This window comes from Lampris incognitus, chromosome 8 (assembly GCF_029633865.1).
Source record: "Lampris incognitus isolate fLamInc1 chromosome 8, fLamInc1.hap2, whole genome shotgun sequence".
Taxonomy (NCBI): Eukaryota; Metazoa; Chordata; class Actinopteri; order Lampriformes; family Lampridae; genus Lampris; species Lampris incognitus.
In genome coordinates, this window is record NC_079218.1 from 5,344,615 (window position 1) to 5,365,913 (window position 21,299).

At 49.7% G+C, this 21,299-nt stretch overlaps 1 protein-coding gene across 2 annotated transcripts in view; it reads left to right on the forward strand.

Moving 5' to 3' along the window:
* The window catches only part of med13a (mediator complex subunit 13a), a 104,796-nt gene that overhangs the window by 82,224 nt on the left and 1,273 nt on the right, over positions 1 to 21,299 (forward strand). Inside the window, exons 11-29 of one of the 2 annotated variants that reach the window (XM_056284461.1) lie at positions 3,108 to 3,138; positions 4,074 to 4,195; positions 4,823 to 4,913; positions 6,881 to 7,086; positions 7,786 to 7,982; positions 9,801 to 10,723; positions 11,511 to 11,678; positions 12,157 to 12,380; positions 12,740 to 12,929; positions 13,233 to 13,662; positions 13,763 to 13,994; positions 14,415 to 14,606; positions 15,401 to 15,624; positions 15,996 to 16,138; positions 16,241 to 16,399; positions 17,226 to 17,414; positions 17,938 to 18,032; positions 18,792 to 18,944; positions 20,059 to 20,159. In XM_056284461.1, coding sequence (XP_056140436.1) covers positions 3,108 to 3,138; positions 4,074 to 4,195; positions 4,823 to 4,913; positions 6,881 to 7,086; positions 7,786 to 7,982; positions 9,801 to 10,723; positions 11,511 to 11,678; positions 12,157 to 12,380; positions 12,740 to 12,929; positions 13,233 to 13,662; positions 13,763 to 13,994; positions 14,415 to 14,606; positions 15,401 to 15,624; positions 15,996 to 16,138; positions 16,241 to 16,399; positions 17,226 to 17,414; positions 17,938 to 18,032; positions 18,792 to 18,944; positions 20,059 to 20,159 — 4,070 coding nt within the window. Of the gene's footprint in view, positions 1 to 3,107; positions 3,139 to 4,073; positions 4,196 to 4,822; positions 4,914 to 6,880; positions 7,087 to 7,785; positions 7,983 to 9,800; positions 10,724 to 11,510; positions 11,679 to 12,156; positions 12,381 to 12,739; positions 12,930 to 13,232; positions 13,663 to 13,762; positions 13,995 to 14,414; positions 14,607 to 15,400; positions 15,728 to 15,995; positions 16,139 to 16,240; positions 16,400 to 17,225; positions 17,415 to 17,937; positions 18,033 to 18,791; positions 18,945 to 20,058; positions 20,160 to 21,299 lie in introns of those variants that run through there. The other variant, XR_008810582.1, reaches the window with a different exon arrangement.

The window sequence follows — 21,299 nt, forward strand, 5'->3', positions numbered from 1 at the left end:
CTTTATAAATGAGACCAAATAAATGCATTGCAGGCGGATTGGTGCAGCATCAGCAGTAATGAGGACGTCGCACCGGACCGTTGGGGTGAAGAGGGCGCTGAGCCGGAAGGCAAAGCTCTCAATTTACCAGTCAATCTTCGTTCCAACCCTCACCTATGGTCATGAGCTTTGGGTAGAGACCGAAAGGGTGAGGTCGTGGATACAAGCAGCTGAAATGAGTTTCCTCCGTAGGGTGTCTGGGCTCAGCCTTAGAGATAGGGTGAGGAGCTCGGACATCCGGAGGGAGCTCGGAGTAGAGCCGCTGCTCCTTCGCGTCGAATGGAGCCAGTTGAGGTGGTTCAGGCGTCTGATCAGGATGCCTCCTGGGCGCCTTCCTATGGAGGTTTGCTGGGCGCGGCCAACTGGGAGGAGACCCCGGGGTAGACCCAAAACTCGCTGGAGAGACTACATGTCCAATCTGGCTTGGGAACGCCTTGGGATCCCCCAGGAGGAGCTGGAGGGCGTTGCAGGAGAGAGGGACGTCTGGAGGGCCCTACTTAGCTTGCTGCCACCACGACCCGACCCCGGAGAAGCAGCTGAAGATGAATGAATGAATGAATTAATTTAGGCAGTTAACAGATTCTGGTTTGTTTCCTCTCATCACTAAAACAAACAGAATGTACGCTAGCCTTTCATATTAGATTCAGTGTTAGAAGTCCAGTTATCAGAACAATATGAACATTCAGTACAGTCAAAACGTGCTTCTTGTTGAAAGTTTTTTGAACGGCTCGTGTCTGTTATCACGACATTATCACGACATTATCACAACAAGCAGGCTTGGGTTTAAGTGCAGCTATGGTTATCAAGCAATCAGTCAATTCGAACAGTCAACTCGTTAACCACATCAGGTCTATTCCACGCCAAATCTTATTAGGCCCAGGGGCGGCCGGGTGGCGTGGCAGTCTATTTTGTTGCCTACCAACACGGGGATCACTGGTTTGAACCCCCGTGTTACCTCCAGCTTGGTTGGGCGTCCCTACGGACACAATTGGCCGTGTCTGCGGGTGGGAAGCCGGATGTGGGTATGTGTCCTGGTCGCTGCACTAGCGCCTCCTCTGGTCGGTTGGGGTGCCTGTTCAGGGGGGAGGGGGAACTCAGGGGAATAGCGTGATCCTCCCACGCACTACATCCCCCCCGGTGAAACTCCTCACTGTCAGGTGAAAAGAAGCGGCTGGCTACTCCACATGTATGGGAGGAGGCATGTGGTAGTCTGCAGCCCTCCCCGGATCAGCAGAGGGGGTGGAGCAGAGACCGGGACGGCTTGGACGTGTGGGGTAATTGGCCGGATAAAATTGGGTAGGAAAAGAGGGGACAAATCGAAACAACAACAACAACAAAATAGGCCCATTATGTGCTTACTACTTATGCTGGATATTAGCTTCTTAGGCCTACTCCAAATATTGAATTGTGCATATTGATTTTACTTACAGCTTGCTAATGTGATAGGTGGGTCTACTTACTTTTTAGTATTGCATTCCAGTCCGGTGCACAGGAGGAGAGCTCAACGCGCATATCGGGTGCAGCATTTAGTCTATTTCTGGTGGAAACTGTGTGTGGTAGAAATACCAACGAGCACCTTCATGTGGCTCAAAGGTGTATTGCAGATCTATATCTGAACCGCTTATCCTGCTCTCAGGGTCGCGGGGATGCTGGAGCCGATCCCAGCAGTCATTGGGCAGTAGGCGAGGAGACACCCTGGACAGGCCGCCAGGCCATCACAGGGCCCACCCCACCCCACCACACCACACCACACCACACACACATACCTAGGGGCAATTTAGTACAGCCGATTCACCTGACCTGCATGTCTTTGGACTGTGGGAGGAAACCCACGCAGACAAGGGGAGCACATGCAAACTCCACACAGAGGACGACCCGGGACGACCCCCAAGGTTGGACTACCCCGGGGCTCGAACCCAGGACCTTCTTGCTGTGAGGCAACCGCGCTAACCACTGCACCACCGTGCCACCATGCTGCCCCGCAGATATAAATCTTAAATAAAAGCATATGGAAGAAGTTCTGCGAATTTATTTGGCAACCCAAGTAAAATCTCCTGTGACCCACCTGTGGGTCATGGCCAGTCTCTGGCAATGACTGTTTTAGCGAGTCGGGCGGTGCAGATTAGCTCTCCTAACAGGTCGGGTGGTTGCGGGTATTAAAAAACCCTGACCCGCGCATTTCTGCTGTACCACCATATAAATGCAGCTTTTACACTGACGTGACCTATACATGCTTTTTTCCCCACTCACAACAACATGTTTTTGTGTTGAGTGCGACTTGTACTCTGGTGCGTTTTTTAGTCCCAGAAATACGGTATATACTGTCATGAACATTCAATTTAAGATCATTTAGGGCTTCTAGGCTCTTCAAATGGCTGCCGTCACCAAGACGGCAATGGACGCACTCGGCTTAAAGTCACCAGTTCAGACAACATGGTGCAGCCTTTTTACCTTAGAATAACCGCTTCAACATCATGTTGATGATACGCTGACTTCGACATCCTAGGAAAAAAAATATCGCTTGTGGGAGATCGTACCCACTTAACCCAAGGTACGTAGTGCAAGAACAGGTGTCGGGGCACGGAGTGGGAATGAAAGAGGATCTATTACAAGCCAGTGTACCATCAGAAGGGATTTAAAGCTGTTAATTTAATGCAAATAAAAGAATCTGCATGATGTTGCTTCAACGCAGTCGCTCGTCAAACTGAAACGCCTGCAAGAAGGCGGCGGCCGCGGCGTTACCGCAGACAGACTCTCCAGCTCAGACGGGCTTGCTGGAGCTTTAGCCCAGTCAGATCGCAGCTCATTTGTAAACAGCCTCTCAGAGCCAATCGAGGACTCTGCTATTTCATCTACCCCCCCCCCCCCCCGTGTTGGCCCGCCCATATTAGTTAACCCTTTACTGGTTGTACTTGAGACCTTTTTGACGAGAATTGATCATTGTTATTGGGTGAAGTGCCAGATAATATAAATTTGAGCTTTGCTTTTTTTTTTTCCCCCTTAATGCGTGATCTTCTCATCGCTCTTTCCTTCTGTGCGTCCCTCACCTTTCTTTCTTTTCTTCGCAGGGAGAAGACGGAAGCTCGGGTTCATCAGACGGTAAGACGGCTCTCTGTACCTCTGTGGCCCCCTTTGGCTTTTTCTGTCTGGGCTGATCTCACACAAGTACACACACGGTCACACTGCCGGGCCCAGATGCCCAGGCCTGTCAAAGTAAACCTTGCTTCTGAACCGGTCAGCAGTGCTGGACCACGCTGCCATTTGTTGAAATCATTTCAAAATGTGGATGATGACTTAGCTGGTTGGTAATTGTTAAGCTGTTCCCTCTCAGCTGTTCCTCACTGGGTTGGATGTACAGCAGGTTGGTCAAGCCACAGGCCCTCAGTAAATAAACTCAGAAGACGGTCTGCAGCTGCTGCTTAAACAATTACAATTTGAAGGGCATCCAGGTGGCGTGGCAGTCTATTCTGTTGCTTATCAACATGGGGATCGCCGGTTCGAATCCCCGTGTTGCCTCCGGCTTGGTCGGGCATCCCTACAGACACAATTGGCCGTGACTGCGGGTGGGAAGCCGGATGTGGGTATGTGTCCTGGTCGCTGCACTAACGCCTCCTCTGGTTTGTCGGGGTGCCTGTTCGGGGGGGGGGGGACTGGGGGGAATAGCATGATCCTCCCACATGCAAGTCCCCCTGGTGAAACTCCTCACTGTCAGGTGAAAAGAAGCGGCTGGCGACTCCACATGTATCGGAGGAAGCATGTGGTAGTCTGCAGCCCTCCCCAGATCAGCAGAGGGGGTGGAGCAGTGGCTGGGATAGCTTGGAAGGGGGGGGGGTTAATTGGCCGTATACAACTGGGGAGAAAAGGGGGGGGGTAAAAAAAACCAGTGAGAATTTGAAGACACACATGAGTTGTTGAGATCCCACAATGGAAAACTAGAACCTAAAAAGGTTCTTGGGAGCATTCCAAACTGTATGGAGCCAGGGGGGGTTTGCAACCAAACCTAACCTTGTGTACATCTCTCCTTCATTGCACAGATGCCCAGCGGGCAGCCGCCCACAACCGCATGGCCTCCACCAGCCTGATCTACGAGACGGACCTTGTGGTGTCCATCAATGACCTGGACAACCTCTTCAACTCAGACGAGGATGAGCTGGTGGTCAGTAACAGCCTGGGCTCAAACTGCAATGAATAGCCCATTAAATAGAGTGCTGCCTGGCGTGTGTGTGTTTGTGTGTATGTGTGTGTGTGTGTGTGTATGTGTATGTATGCGCGCACATGTGCGTGCATGTACACCAGCCTGTGTAGGCAACAGATGAACAAAAAAAACTCGGAGTATAGCACCGGGTCATCTGTGAATTGTAATTATTTTTCTCTTAAGGCCGTTCTCTCTACTTCTGTCATTGTCTCCAACGCTGCCCGGAGACATCTAGCAGCTCCTTTCACCTTCACACTGCGGTCCAGCAGCGGCTTAGATTCCAAACGGCTTTTCCCAGCTGTCATGGCACGCCTCCAAACAGCCATTCTGTCAGCGTACAGGACCACTATAACCCACACATTCTCCACAAGAGTACACACACGCACACAGGGTACACGAGGTGATCCCCATTTGATATACTAAGAAGTTGTGCGGCACTTGACAAATGGACTCGGGCTCTCTTGGTGTACTGCGTAGGACCAGAATACACAGAAGAATTCAGAGGCAACTGAGGTTTTGTCTGAATTTCAGTCGGCTCGGTGTTTAAACGCTTGTTTTGTTGTTGTTTTTTTTTGTCTCTGTCTTCAGCCCGGTTCCAGGCGAGCGGTGAATGGAACGGATGACAAATTCGGCACTAAGGAACCAAAGCCGGCCACCCTGGACCCTGTGTCCTGCATCAGTATGTATCTCCGCCACTGCTTGTCCCGGTTCTTCTGTCTGTCCCCTGCCCGCATACTTGGCTGCATGCGACTGTGTCTCCACGGGGAGATCTGCCCCTGAACATTGGTCCAGGGTCAGATTCCCCTTAACCTGATGGTGCCTCAAATATTAAGGATGGGTACAATGAGAGTTTGCTGAAGGCCAGTGAATTTCAAACACAGGATTCCTCTTTACACCATTTCTGTTTGGGGGGGGGGGTCTTTTTGGGAGGTGATTTCACATCTGTTAATCTGTAAATGAAAATGAAACCTATCCCTATGCTGCCACTCTGTTGCTCACCCATTTCCTCGCCACCTAGTGGTGGAGTTTGTGGCTGATCATCGTCGGTGCACCCGTGTTTAGTTAATTTGTGACGACTTGGCAGCGTCGAGCTGGAGCTGCTGTCTGTTCGTGTCCCCTGTGACTGACAGGAAGACTCTCAATGCAAAGAGTTGAGGCTGATCTCAAAGTTTGGCTCAGTCTGTTACTCCAGAAACATCAACAGTTTGAAGGGTGACTGCAGGCACATCTATCGGAGAGCATCAGATAACATCCATCCATCCAATATCCGAACCGCTTATCCTGCTCTCAGGGTCACGGGGATGCTGGAGCCTATGGAAATATAGCTTTTGTTTTAGATTGGAGAATCACAGATGAGTGTCAACTGGCTTGCTCTGTAAGATGTTGAAGATGCAGTTCCTGATCTGGCTCGTAACCACAAGTCATATTTGTATAAAGCACCCATGGAGTCCTCCGACTGTTAGACATCGTGTATTACCCTGACTATGGCTTGTACGTTAAAAAGGTCTGGGTGTGGGGCATCCGGGTAGTGTAGCGGTCTATTCCGTTGCCTACCAACATGAGGATCGCTGGTTTGAATCCCCGTGTTGCCTCCGGCTTGGTTGGGCGTCCCTACAGACACAATTGGCCGTGTCTGCAGGTGGGAAGCCGGATGTGGGTATGTGTCCTGGTTGCTGCATTAGCTTCTCCTCTGGTTGGGGCGCCTGTTCATGGGGAGGGGGAACTGGGGGGGAATGGCGTGATCCTCCCACGCACTACGCCCCCCTGGCGAAACTCCTCACTGTCAGGTGAAAAGAAGCGGCTGGCGACTCCACATGTGTCGGAGGAGGCGTGTGGTAGTCTGCAGCCCTCCCCGGATCAGCAGAGGGGGTGGAGCAGCCAGTGGGACGGCTGGGAAGAGTCGGGTAATTGGCCGGATACAACTGGGAAGAAAAAGGGGGGAAATCCCCCCCCTCCCTGAAAAAAAAAGGTCTGGGTGTGAGATTGTAGCAGGCGAGGTGTCAAAAGGTAGTTTTTGGTTCAGGTTGAAATTCTGTCAGAAGACGACAGAACAAAAAGAGCAGACTTGATGTAGCATAAAACTTTTTTCTTTTTTTTTTGACCTGGGAAAATTCTCTCTAATGTAAAGCAAAAACAACCTTCACTGCAAATTTCATAGAAACTATTGCAAATGGTGTCGGTGTGTGTGTTTTGCATGCCACGGATATTCATCCATTTTTGCTTTCGACGGCTACGGTTAGTGCACCTGACATCTGCCTGCAATGAAGAAAAAAAGACACATCACAAAGTATAAGGCCATCTGCAATGACAGAATATCACCAACGAGTTAGCTTGCAGTGATTTATCAACCAAAGCTGTCCAAGAGACACATCTTTACTATCTGGCTTGTTGTTGACTTGCACTTTTTATTTTGAAGATATAATCTCTAGGAAAGGCATTGAAAGAAAACATGTGAAACTGATCATGGTGCAGTCAGTCCTCCATCCCCGTGATATCCGTGGTGTCAGCTCTGTACAGAGGCCTCCAGCTGTGTAAAAAAATGAAACTGTCCATGGATTACCTATCTACTATATTGTGCGCTCTGTGAAGGGGAATCTGTCACCCGTATATTCCCTCAGTTGTCGTCTTCTCCTCTTGCGGGTTCAGCGGACCTCCACCAGATGTTCCCCACACCCCCCTCCCTGGAGCAGCACATCATGGGCTACTCCCCCATGAACATGTGCAGCAAGGAGTACAGCAACCTGGAGTCCACCCCTGGCATGACCACGCTGGACGGCACCTCCTCCCTCGGGGGCCACTTCAGAATCGAGGTGGAGGAGAGCTTCTGCAGCCCCAAGCCTTCTGAGATCAAGGTTAGAGCAGACTCCACAACAGGGTTTCTCCCAGGTCCTGGAAAACCTGGAAATGTATAGATATGTTTTCTAGTCAGGGAAAATCCCTGGAAAATGATCAAATCAGTCAGATGTCATGGAAATATTATTGAGGTCTTGGAATATTATAAAGGTAGTTTATAAAATTGAGGCGCCATATTTATGGCATTTTGCTTGGATTGCGTATTTTTATCCATATTTTTAGCCACTGAAATGTCACATCAGTGCTTGAAGTATGGGTGTTATGTTCAATGACCTGGTAGAAGTTAAACAGAGTCTAATGCTGGTAGTTAATACAGAATAATACAAGTTTCCATGACCAACGCCTTTCATGTATATCCAAGCAAACATCATGTCAAATGCCCCTGTAAAGTTCTTGAAAAGGACTTCCTAAAAAGAGTGGGAGCCCCGATAAAGCTCTCCCGTGTTACTAGGGTGTCACCTCAACAACTGTGGATGCTGCATTATGATGACAAATGAAAACTCAGAGGTGATATTTATGTTATAAAATGGCAGCTAACCTTTTGTGGAAGTCATCAGAGCCGCTTTAACCTGTTGAGATAAGATATTTAGATAACTAAGATAAGAAGACTATTCATCGTTTCTCCGTGCAGGGGTAAATGAAGTATCACGTAAGTACTTTTGCACCCTGCTCATGTGTCTTTCCCCTCCATCCCTCAGGACTACTCTTTTGTCTACAAGCCAGAGCTGTGCCAGGCATTTGTTGGCTGCTCCATGTTCGCTCCTCTGAAGATGTTGCCCAGCCAGTGTCTGCCGCCCATCAAGCTGCCGGAGGAGTGCATATACCGGCCGAGCTGGACCATGGGCAGGGAGATGCTCAACCCTGTGCCTGTCATGACCTTTCTCAACAAGGACTGGTAATGCCGCTATACATTCCTACACTCGCGTAGTCAAACAAAGCCTTTATTGAGGCAAATAGTGATCCGCTGTGAGAAATTCCGCTTCTGTGACTATAGAAGCCCTTAACACTTCGGGGTTTGTGGATGTTTCATTTATTGAGCCCGAAGAAGTGAAGCGACGCAGACCCGCCATTTCAGTGTGTAAGATCGCATCTTAACCAAACCCTCCCATCAGTGCAGTGCTTCTCACTTAGTTGGCTGTAGTTCTTGACAGCGTGCACCTACAAAGTGTTGGAGAGCCGTGTCTTGGTCAGGCTGGCGGAAGAGCCTGTGTAACCAATGGAGATTTTCCAACCCGTTTCAAAGATTCCTTACAGTTTGCCATGCTGATCTGTGCAGAGGGACACTGAGGCAGCACTCTAATTTAGACTTACAGGAGACACACACAGGCAGCAGTGCCCGGTATGCAATCTGTGTGCAAGGGTGCATACTCGCAGAATTCTCTCTCTCTCTTTCTCTCTCTTGCTGTCTTTGCCTCGCTCTCTCTCTCTGTCTCTCTCTCTCTCTCTCTCTGCCCATATACACACTGGTCTATCCCAAGGCCCCCCTTTGTAGGCTGCTTAATTTCTCATGCATGGCTGCCTCAGGCGGACCAGGGAAATGAGTGTAGAATGCCTTCTTGGTTGAAGATGAGGATTATCAGTCAGGTGTTGAAATGGGCCCTGTGGCAGATCCATGCCATTTTGCTGCTCATTGCAGCCTGGAATCACTGCTTTATCTAACGCTCCAACACTATGCACACATAAACTCCATATTTCGTGTGGTACACAAACTACATACATCCATTCAACACATGTGTTTGGGGGGGGTTGCAGGTCTTTATTTTTATTAGTAGGCTACACTGATATTTTTAAGGATCCAAGCTATTATCCTCTATTATATTTTAAGCCATTTTATTACATTTAAGAGTCACACTGAGGTTTCTTTTCAGTGTTGTAGACAGCTTTTGTGTTTGTGTTGCTATTCCTCTTAGGTATCAAGGACCAAATCCTGTGTTGTAGCCCTGCCGTTAGGACCATTCTGTTTTCATCTAGACAGCAAGAAGCATATTTTCCCCTTCAGCCCGTTCACTTTTTGTTCAAACCTGACTGGTATGCATGGCTTTATAAGCCCATGAGCGCAAATCAGGTGTGAGTGTAACCAACATGGGCAGCACTCGATTCACAAGTAAACAGGCAACCAGGTGGCGTAGCAGTCTATTCCGCTGCCTACCAACACGCAGATTGCCAGTTCGAATCCCCGTGTTACCTCCGACTTGGTCGGGCATCTCTACAGACACAACTGGCCGTGTCTGTGGGTGGAAAGCTGGATGTGGCGACTGGCGGAGGCCGGCCGTTTGACGCCAGAAATGAGAGCCCGCTCAATGAGAAGTTTGCATTTCTCCGTAGCATTCCTCCTCAGCCTCCTGCTTACTCCCTGTCTTGTTTTTGATGTCTCTTGAGTTATTTTCTTTTTTTCTCGTATAAACATTTGCGGCTTCAACCTGATTTGCAGCCCTCTCGTAGTGAATGTTGTGTTTTTCCCCCCAAACCACTTGACTTGTTGGTCATAATTTGAGTCATAAACAGTTGGATATTGGAAGTGCATTGTTTACGTTTGAGTCCATGTTCCGCGTCCCGCTGTTTTGAAAGACCAGGGAACTTATGCAGACAGCTTCTTCGGCGTAATGTGGCGTCGCTGGGCCAGCCTGTTTGTTGACTTCTCGGGTTTTCTCAGTGAAATTCTAACAAGGATTTTCCACCTTCTCTTTCTCTCTTAATCTTTCCTTGCTTACAGCAACATCCCCAGCGTAGGCAGCACTATGGACCAGGACTACAGCCAGAGTTACACCCCACAGACGCACACGCCCTTTATGTCCAACAGCGCGCCGCCCAGTAACAGCGGCGCGGGCATCCTCCCTTCCCCAGCAACGCCGCGCTTCTCGGCCCCCACGCCGCGTACGCCCCGCACCCCACGAACTCCCCGGGGGCCCGCCAGCGTCACGGGCTCACTCAAGTACGAGAACTCGGACCTGTACTCGCCGGCGTCCACCCCCTCCACCTGCCGACCGCTCAACTCCGTGGAGCCCGCCACGGTGCCCTCCATCCCCGAGGCCCACAGCCTCTACGTCACCCTCATCCTTTCCGAGTCAGTCATGAACCTCTTCAAAGACTGCAATTTCGACAGCTGCTGCATCTGCGAGTGCAACATGAACATCAAGGGTGCCGACGTGGGGGTGTACCTGAGCGACCCCATCGGCGAGGCCCAGGTCCCCTGCAGTTGCGGCTTCAGTGCCGTGGTCAACCGCCGCTACGGCAACAGCTCGGGCCTCTTCCTGGAGGACGAGCTGGACATCATTGGCCGTGGCTCGGACAGCAGCCGCGAGGCGGAGAAGCGCTTTGAGGAGCTACGGCTCTCCTCACTGGAAAGGACTGGGTCGGGCAAAGGGGAGCACGTTCCTGACGAGCTCATCCTGCTCCTGCAGGACCAGTGCACCAACCCCTTCTCACCAGTCTCCAGCCTGGAACATGAAGGACCGCCGCGGGGGCTGGGCGGGGTCCCGGCACCGCCCTGCGTGAGGGTGGAGGAGCGTGACTACCATAGCGACTGCTACATGGCCCTGGAGCATGGCAGGCAATTCATGGACAACATGTCAGGGGGCAAGGTGGACGAGGCGCTGGTCAAGAGCACCTGCCTGCACCACTGGGCCAAACAAAATGGTAAGACACACCTTCAACACAACATTAGAGCTGAGTTTCTTTTAAAGGAATGAGATTGCAGTCCCTCTATGTAGTTTTCCTTCTTTATCGAGACACTATAAATGTTGAGGGAGAGAGAGTGGTCTTCACTAGAATACAGTTCTATGTCTGCAGGGGTATATCAGGTTCTAGGAGTGATGGTCTTGACCCCTGTAATGTCTCTGGAGACTAGAACATACCATCTCAGATTTCAAGCCCCATTTTATTCTGCTCACTGATGTCTTGCACTCCTTCAGTATTGCTCTCAGGCTCTCTTGGGAAGCACCCACTGCGACTCTGGTGTCCCGGACAACACGGAAGTCCAACACAAAGTCACCCGGAAGTCCGACACAAAGTCAACCAAAGTTCCCTGTTCGATTAAGAATTTGGACTGCCCCCAGTCGCTTTGCGAGGGCTGAAAAAAATCCCAAACGTGGTGTTTAGAGTACTGGTAATTCCAATGCTCTCCTCTGCCTGCATGCATGCAGTAACTCTCACACACACACACACACCCACACACACGAAGAGGGAGAGAGGAGTTGTAAACAGGTGTTTCTTGTGGTCCAGCTGGGAGGACTCCTGGTTTTGGCAGCCTCTAAAATGTACAGACAGCACTGCTGGCTTCAGGGTTATTAAAGCCTCGTGTTTTTGGTCTGTTTATTCAGTGTAGTGTTTGGGTTACAAAGACATTCGGCAGGCAGTTAAAGTATTTTGTGGGTGTCCTCTTTGTGCCTCCTGACTGTCCCCTCTCCCCGTGTGTATTCTGCAGCAGTGGACGTGAGTGCACTGTGCTCTCAGGACGTGCTGCGGGTTCTCATGTCCCTGCAGCCGGTACTACAGGACGCCATCCAGAAAAAGAGGATGGTGCGCTCATGGGGCGTCCAGGGACCTCTCACCTGGCAGCAGTTCCACAAGATGGCTGGCCGGGGCTCCTACGGTACGACACACATGCTGTCTGCTTGAAACATGGTGTTCCCTAGGAACACCAGGAACTGGACTGAGTATTTTACTTGCACGCTATGTAGAGAGTCCCATGCTGAGGTCAATGGTGACATATTTGAGTGTGTGTGTGTGTGTGTGTGTGTGTGTGTTTTCTGTCAGATAAATAGATTTCAACTCTGTTGGGAGAAATGGCCTGGAACCTTTGGCCTGACTACTTCTGTTATGGCACTTAAACTCTGTTCTTCCTCTCCAAATGTCTCTTTCTTTACTTCCTAATCTCTCCCTCATTCTTCCTCCTCTGATCTGTTTCTTATTCTTTCGTTTTTCCTTTGGTTTTGGCCAATTTTTCACCCTCCCTCACACTTGTTTCCCCCTCCTTTATCCCCCTCGCTTCCCCTTTTCCCCCATGTTCTCCACTTTTTCCGTCCTCCCTCTCCTCTCCTCTCCTCTCCTCGCTCCCTCCCTCCCCACAGGTACAGATGAGTCCCCTGAGCCGCTGCCTATCCCGACCTTCCTGGTGGGGTACGAGTATGATTTTGTGGTGCTGTCTCCGTTTGGCCTTCCCTACTGGGAGAAGCTGCTGCTAGACCCGTTTGGCTCCCAGCGGGACGTCGGGTACCTGGTGGTGTGTCCCGACAATGAGGCCCTGCTGAGCGGAGCCAAGAGCTTTTTCCGAGACCTCACTGCTGTCTATGAGGTAAGAGGGAGATGACTGAGCACTGCAGCACTGACCTGGCAGTAAAATTCTTTATTTGTATATCCCTAACTAGGTGTTTTGAAGGACGGATGTAAAGGATGTGACTCCTAGGATTTTGCTGATTAGTTAGTGGCATAGGAGGGACTACTGGATGGCACTTGTAGTGCTCGTATTCTACAAGATTCCCATGCATTGTACCTGCAAAGTGTTATGATCTTGATCTGATGGTTGATGAATGTTTTAAAGCTACAGATGAACTTTGACCTCCGGTCTCAAGTCATCTATAAATGAAATGACTGCCTTATTCACAGGCAAATGTCTAATTGTCCTTACCTCACTGCCTTTGTGTGCCCCTGCAGTCATGTCGACTGGGACAGCATAGGCCTATTTCGAAAGGCCACCCTGACGGCATAGTACTCGTGGGCAGCACTGCGGCTAAGAAGCTAGCAGAGCAACCGGTGAGCGACTGGTTCCTCAAGGCTGCCAGCAGCAATGACGACGCCTTTACTAAGCTCAAACTCTATGCACAAGTGTGCCGCCATGACCTCGGTACGTGTCAGCGACAGAGCGTCAAAGAAGGATTATATGTGTTTTGCCTTGGTCAGAATCCAAAAGGGTCATTCACTGTTATGTAATTAAAAGCTTGGCATAGTTAGTGTTGTCCCTGACTTTCTACTATTAGTACTGATCACCTTACATTTCCATGAAAAGGCTAGCTCAAGAGTCTTGACCATTTTGAGTGAGGGGCTTTGAGATAAATAGATGTCAGTATAGCGTGAGGCCGATTTATGAATGAACTGACTCTTTATTTACAGAAGTCTTGTTGTGTTCTGGTTCTCTTTCTCCTTTCAGCTCCCTACCTTGCCTCACAGCCATTGGATGGCTCCCTTTTAACGCAGCCCAGTCCCCCATTCTCATCTAATCAGTCGCCATCCTCACAACTGTCAAACACCTCCATCTCCTCCGGCTCAGCTGGCCAGCAGGGATCAGTGACCTCTGGAGGTTCCTCCCTCTCCAGCAGCAGCAGTAGTGGCCCGCCTGGCAACAGCTCTAGTTCAACCAATGGTGCCAACAGCTTGGTGGCATCCTCAGGCCAGCAGGGTGGTGGAATGTCGTCGTCCAAGCCCACCTCTTTCCCTCCTTTTGGGAGCATGGGCGGCCAGGGTCAAGGATGTGGCCCCCAGAGCGGACAGCTGGGACAGCAGGCTGGTACCCAGAACACTGGCACCTCAGGGGACAACTCCAGTAACCAGGCCCAGGGGCCCATCGAACCTCCGGAAAGGTAATGCCACCCAACGGCATCTACTCAGTGTTGTCACTCAATTGGATGGTGTCTTGGGTCTCAGTGAACAAATCCTCCTCTTCCTCTTTTTTTTTTCCAGTACCTTGGAACGAGAGAAGGTAGGCGTGCCTACAGATGGGGATTCCCATGCCATTACCTACCCACCAGCCATTGTGGTTTACATCGTGGACCCTTTTAGTTATGAGGAGGTCGAAGGAGGCCCAGGCCCAGTGCCAGCCCACTCGAGCGTGTGGACGCTGGGGCTGCTGCGCTGCTACCTGGAGATGCTTCAGTTTCTGCCCCCACACATCCGCAACTCCATCTCCGTACAGGTAAACGGAAAAATAGAAAGGTCTTCTTTTTTTCTATTTCTTTTAATATCTTATTTTTTTAAAGAAATCCTTAAATACTAAGAATCTCGGAAGTCAAACTTGGGAGCACTTTTGTATTAAGTGTGAAAGCTCCTCATCATCTTCACTAGTAGATTAATAAGCCTGAGCCTCATTGTTGTTGTTACAACAAAACATCTTGGCTATAAAGTGACTTTGTTATTAACATTTGTACTCCGTGACATTTGTCAGCATCAGTCAGAACAAAATAGTCACTTTTCTTGATACCACCTCTGTCCTAATGCGTGTACCGTTCTCTTTCTTCCTGTTAAACGTGTAGCTGGTTGGCATTGCTGAGTGTGTGCGTGCGTGTGTGTGTTATATCTAAGTTGTCCCACGTCTGACAAGCTCTGTTTACTTCAGATCATCCCCTGCCAGTACCTGCTCCAGCCGGTAAGAGGAGAGGACCGCCACATATACGCCCAGCATCTCAAGTCTCTAGCCTTCTCGGTCTTCGCCCAGTGCCGACGGCCGCTGCCCACCTCAACCAACGTCAAGTCACTTACGGGTTTTGGCCCCGGGTTGGCCATCGACACAGCACTTAAGAGCCCAGAGGTAGATGCACCCTTTTGCCAAGTTTAAGCTTTCCTGTGCTGATAGTTTAAACCTCACCTTTCCATTTGCGTTGACAGGTCATAGCTCTAGCGTACGAGCGCCGCTCAACTTGCAAACTGGTCAGCAGGAGTGACCTCTTTGAGTATTAGCATTAGCATGCTAGCGCTGTTCTCTGATCGATGGGTAAGTGAACAGAGGCTGACAGTACAGCCATAGTGGTGGCATTTTAGTTGTATTTAGCCCTCTAGGTTGATGTGACATGACCTGACCTAGCTTTTTACCCCTGCTGTGAAAACGGAGGGTAGTTAAATATAGATCTTTTATTGCTAACCATCCTTGGTCTTTTTTTTTTTTTTTTGCTGAAACTGTACCAAGAGAACTTGTAACCTCCTACTTCTCCACAGTTTTCTTTCCATTATCTGCTTGGCTAACTCCCTGAGACCTCCCTAATGGGATCCCGACTCCAGGTTTAGACCAAAGGGTGCCACAGACCAGGACCCAATTCACTTGACTTCCTCCTTCCGATCTCAATAGCTTTCTGTCCAACACAGTGGCAGTACTTGGGCTTCTTTGCTTGGGGATAAATAGAGTACCCAGTATTTAGGTGGGGCAGATTGTCAGGATTGACTGAGGATTTTTTTCCTCAGCTGGATTCTTGTAGTCATGAACATCCAGAAACACATCGAGTGTGCATTAAGTTTACATATCTTGAGCTTATCAACTTTCCGTCCATTTGCTTGTGAGATATTTAAAGTAAATCCTTTGTCCTCCCCTCTTAACCCCTCTCCATTCAGAGGCCAGAGTGTCTGCGTCTGTACACACCTCCCTTCATACTGGCGCCAGTGAAGGACAAGCAGACGGAGCTTGGGGAGACATTTGGCGAGGCATCCCAGAAGTACAACGTGCTGTTTGTTGGCTATTGTCTGTCCCATGACCAACGCTGGCTCCTGGCTACCTGCACTGACCTGTATGGGGAGCTTCTGGAGACATGCATCATCAGCATCGACGTGCCCAACAGGTTGGGACAAGCAGCTGCATCGTGATTACAACCGCCGCCATTCAACCGCTGCAGATACTGTCTGACATCAGACACCATCACAAAAAAAAAATCAATATCTACAGTCAGTATTACTATCACCAGTGACTGCTGACCTAACAAAAACCTTAGCATGTCTATGATGTCAACTGTTGGAGCATGAGGGGAATCACTGTTAGAAACCAGCCATAGCAAGGAGAATGTCTTTAAAATGAATTGGTTGTGGGTTGAAATATTAACCTACAGGTGTCTAACACAACACGATTGCAAATGTTTCAACTCCATCTAAGTACATGTTGCTCTCCACCTTCCTGAGCAGTGTCTTTATGTGTGCTCTTGTGCGTTCCCCACAGGGCGCGGAGGAAAAAGGGGTCTGCTCGGAGGCTAGGTCTGCAGAAGCTTTGGGATTGGTGCTTGGGGCTGGTGCAGATGACGTCGGTCCCTTGGAGGGTGGTGATTGGCCGGCTGGGCAGGATAGGGCACGGGGAACTAAAAGGTGACAGACATTCCATAAATCTTTAATGACAAAAAACACAACGTATTGCCAGTTGATTTTTACATCAGCGTGGGCTCACGTTTTCCTCCCTCTGTGCTCCAGACTGGAGTATTCTGCTGAACCGGAGAAACCTCCAGTCTCTGAGTCGCCGCTTGAAGGAGATGTGTCGCATGTGCGGCATCTCCGCCTCAGACACTCCCAGCATCCTCAGCGTATGCTTGGTCGCCATGGAGCCCCAGGGATCCTTTCTCATCATGCCAGGTAGACTCATGTTACTCTGCTCAGAACGACAGTTTTTTTTTCTTTTTCTTTTTTTTCTTTTCTGTCTGATTTTGTGCGTTCATGCTGCTTGATGGATGGCAGAAGCATATCACAATGCATGTCCCCTTCTTGTCCAGAGCAGATTGATGGCACGGAGGATGGTGTACCCCTCGCTCATAAAGCAGTGCCTCTCGGGCAGCCGTTGATCCCGGTGCAGTGTGATGTAGCACTAGATCAGTGGGTTTATTCTGGGAAACGAGAGGCGGCTCGTCCGTGCATCACACCGCGGCTCTGTTGTGAGGTGTGCCGGCCCAGCAGTTCCCTCAGAGTGGAGGAGATTAGCCTGGCCGCCTGAGCCGCAGGCGTGTAAATATGTTAAACTTGTTGAAACCGCTACGATGTCGCTCGGAGGTGTTTCTCGCTGATAAATAACTGTGAAATTTATGATGACACCTAAAACTCGTTCTCACAGCATCGCTAGCAGTAGCCCAAATCACTTCCTGTTTGCCTTTGTTTGTATTTCTCTTCTGGCATTGGGTATACTTGAGGCGAAGACCTAAAAAGCTGTGGGTAAGGCAAGCAGCTCACAGTGGAGTGTGGCACCAAAGGCAATTATCATAATTAGTTGGAAATATTTAGAGAAAATGTGACAACGTTATTCCTTTGTGACAAAGTGCCCGCATGAAGGAAAAGTGAGTAAAATAACGCTGCGCTTCCTTTCAAGGGTTATTTGCTTTCTCCGGCATGGAGGCTGCTCTATTTGGCACCAATTAGACAATTCTGCACATGAAATTGTATGATATATGATAATCTTGATCCCCTGCAGACTCGGTGTCGACAGGCTCGGTGTTCGGCCGCAGCACAACGCTAAACATGCAGACGTCGCAGTTGAGCACGCCGCAGGACACATCCTGCACCCACATCCTGGTGTTCCCCACCTCTGCCTTCGTCCAGGTCGCCAACTCCAACTACACCAGCATCGACACCAACATCGACATCCTCAACGCCACCACTGGTCAGTAGCATCCCCCACCAACTCGTATCAACATGTGGGTCATTGCATCTGCTGTTGTCAATGTTTGCCGCAAGTCCCAATCATTCCTGATAAATTGTAGCTAATTTTAAGCATCTACCTTTCAGTGATCAGTTGGGCTTTGCTCTCAGTTCCCTTCGCCTCTGTTACAGTCTCAATAGTCATCTTGTGCATCCTCAGTGTAGTTCTGTCAGAACATTTCATGTACATGTTTGCCGTCAGAACTGTTGTGTGAACAGAATAGCAGGTGGGTAAGCTGGCCTCTTAAGAGCATTACAGTGTGGTGGAATCGCACTTCCTGTTCCACTGTGCAAACTGCCTACACAAGCTATTTCTTTCTGGTTTATCTTGAATTGGGATGCAGAAGTGTAATATTTTGTCATGTTGACCTTGGTGTGGGGCAGTCTGCAGAGTGTTGGATGAATTTTGTAGAAACTGGGCTCTACAAAATTTGTGTTGCAGAGTAAATTGTGGTTCTCTTAACTGCCCCCCTCTTTGTCCTCAGATGGGTCCGATGCTATGGGGATCATTGACCTGCTGGACCAGGAGAACGAGCTGGTGGACCCGGACATCATCAACATCTCACCCAACACCTCGCCGGTACACTCCCCTGACTCCCACTACTCTCATGGGCTTGACACACACACACACACGTATAAAAAATTCTACATATGGGGCGTCTGGGTGGCGTGGCGGTCTATTCTGTTGCCTGCCAACATGGGGATCGCTTGTTTGAATCCCCGTGTTACCTCCGGCTTGGTCACGCATTCCTGCAGACACAATTGGCCGTGTCTGCAGTTGGGAAGCCAGATGTGGGTATGTGTCCTGGTCGCTGCGCTAGCGCCTCCTCTGGTCGGTCGGGGCGCCTGTTCGGGGGTGAGGGGGAATAGCGTGATCCTCCCACGTGCTACATCCCCCTGGCGAAACTCCTCACTGTCAAGTGAAAAGAAGCAGCTGGTGACTCCACATGTATGGGAGGAGGCATGTGGTAGTCTGCAGCCCTCCCTGGATCAGCAGAGGGGGTGGAACAGCGACTGGGATGGCTCCCAAGAGTGGGGTAATTTGCCAGATAAAATTGGGGAGAAAAAAAAGGGGGGGGGGGTCCCAAAATTAAAAAAAACTTTTTTATCAATAATATCAAAAAAATATGTTTTATTGAATTGCTCCGCGTGCCCGTGTTATACCCTCGCATGCCACCGTGGGCAGGTGTGTAATGGGATGCCGACCCCTGCTCTCCACAGTGTGGGAAAAGTAAAAAAAAACATGATTAAAAGTAAACTCAGAAGAGCTTTGACAGTACAAATTAGCTTGTTAACACAGAAACAAGGCTGACCCTGTCTCTCAATCTCCACACCTCAGGGCCAAATTACAGACCGCATGGAATCGCCCAACCTGCTGCAGCAGCCCCTGGCCCTGGGCTACCTGGTCTCCACGGCCAAAGCCGGCCCACTCCCTGACTGGTTCTGGTCAGCGTGCCCACAAGCTCAGCACCAGTGTCCACTCTTCCTCAAGGTACCGGACACCACTCTCGCTCCTGGATGTTGGGTAGTGTTGCCGCTATGCTGTCTCTTCCGTCTTCTTAGTACAGCATTTCCCAACCCAGTCCTCAAGCACCCCCTATCCTGCAGATTTTCATTGTAACCCTGCATAGGTAGCCCTGCTTGTACTTACTCAACCAATCATCTCACAGCACTTAATTATGCAAGGTGTGCAACATCTGACATAATTCATTGCTGATTGGTTGAATAACTACAAACAGGTACCTATTCAGGGTTGCAAAGAAAATCTGCAGGACAGGTGTTCCTTGAGGACTGGGTTGAGAAACACTGTCTTAGTAGATGTGACTTCCATTTTTACTAAGTGCCCAAAGCTTCAGGCACACCATCCTGTTGGGTTTTTTTGTTGTTTGTTTTTTGCGGGGTGGGGTTGGGTGGGGGGGGGCTTAGCAAAGTCAATATGGGCATTTTTCGCCTTGCTTCAGCAATGCAGTTTGTAAGATGTATTGCAAGTTATCAGTTGGAGTCATTTGGAAGCTGGTGTGTGATGCCGTCATAGAGAATTAAACAAAAAGGTTTCGCCAGCCGCTTGGCGAGGAATTTGGCAGCAGAGCTGGCTTGTGTCTGGCTCAGTGTGACGATACCTCCCAACCGTATCTGTCTTCTTTATTCCCCATTAGTCACTTCACATCAGTTTAGTGTCATCTTTTTAACCACGTATAAGTTTCAAGTGAAAAGAAAAAAACAGCTCAAAATGTACGAACCACCGCCGAAGCTTACTACCACTACAAATACAAATGGGCACGAGCGCACAAGCGCGGTATCATCTAAATTGTCTTTGGGGTATTATATCCTGATGAAAGGTTTGCAAATCTGTTACATGTAGTTATTATTCTGCCTTTGTGATTAGCTGTGACTGATACGATGTGTCTGTATAGTCTAGAAAAGGGATCGCTTAAAAACATAGGGAAAAAAAACAACCGTTTTGAGCAGTGGTGTGATATTTCGACTCCCAGTCACTTTCACTCGGCTGTGGAAACGACACTTGTTTTGATCAGGCGAGACAAAGGTTAATTAACCTCCACCATGCTGTCACTGACACCTCTCTCCCTCACCCCCCCCCCCCGCAGGCCTCTTTGCACCTCCATGTGTCTTCAGTGCAATCAGATGAACTACTGCACAGCAAACACTCCCATCCCCTCGACTCCAATCAGACCTCAGACGTACTCAGGTAAACACACCAGGGGGCTTTCTGCCAGCAAGTCCAGGGCTTGGAAAGAGCTGGTAAATAGGACCGGGGTGTTTTGAAGGGAGACTCCGCTCAAAAACATGAGGCTCAGTAACTAGAGCGCCATGCGGTCACGTGGACGATAGTGATGTGCTTGGCCAAACCCTCTCCAGGTACACAGACTAGATCCTTCTCTGTCAGCACTGCCGAAGGTTTCTCATCAAATTACATCAAATACTTGGAAAGTAAGAAGATGAAGAGACCACAAGGAGAGAGTCCAGGCATATTAGAAGCGTTACGGTTGTAGCGGTATGTCAAGCATGTACCAGCGCAGTGCTCGCTGGTACATGTAATAAATGCAGGACAGGCTCTCTGAATGACAAAAGACTGTTTCCTCCGTAAATATAAGTTACACCGATCGAATCCCGTGTTGCCTCCGGCTTGATCGGGCGTCCCTACAGACACAATTGGCCATGTCTGCGGGTGGGAAGCCGGATGTGGGTGTGTGTCCTAGTCGCTGCAGTAGCGCCTCTTCTGGTTGGTCAGGGCATCTGTTCGGGGTGGAGGGGAAACTGGGGGGAATAGCGTGATCCTCCCAAGCGCCACGCCCCCCCCCCCCCCCGGCGAAACTCCTCACTGTCAGGTGAAAAGAAGCGGCTGGCGACCCCATGTGTATCGGCGGAAACGTGGTAGTCTGCAGCCCTCCTGGGATCGACAGAAGGGGTGGGGCAGCGACCAGGACGGCTCGGAAGAGTGGGGTAATTGGCCGATTACAATTTGAGAGAAAAAAGGGGGGGGAAATACAATATATATATATGTATATACTTCAAAAGCTACATCCAAGGATGTAGGGTAGCACTCAGCAATTTGAAAAAGGACAGGGACCATGCCTCATTTTCACCCATTTATTTTGGCCAGCAAAACATGCTAACGTTTCAGCCTACCGGTAGTTTAGCACCACAGTAAGAGTTTCTTTTTGAGAAGGCACATCCAACTCCTCCATTACAATACAATATATATAGTTGGCAGCTGATGAGTGCGCGACGCACAAAACAGGCTTGTACTGCTATGAGTTAAAATCTATTGTAATATTCCACTTCTGATTTGTTGAGCCCTTTCATGAACACCATTGACGGTTTCCAA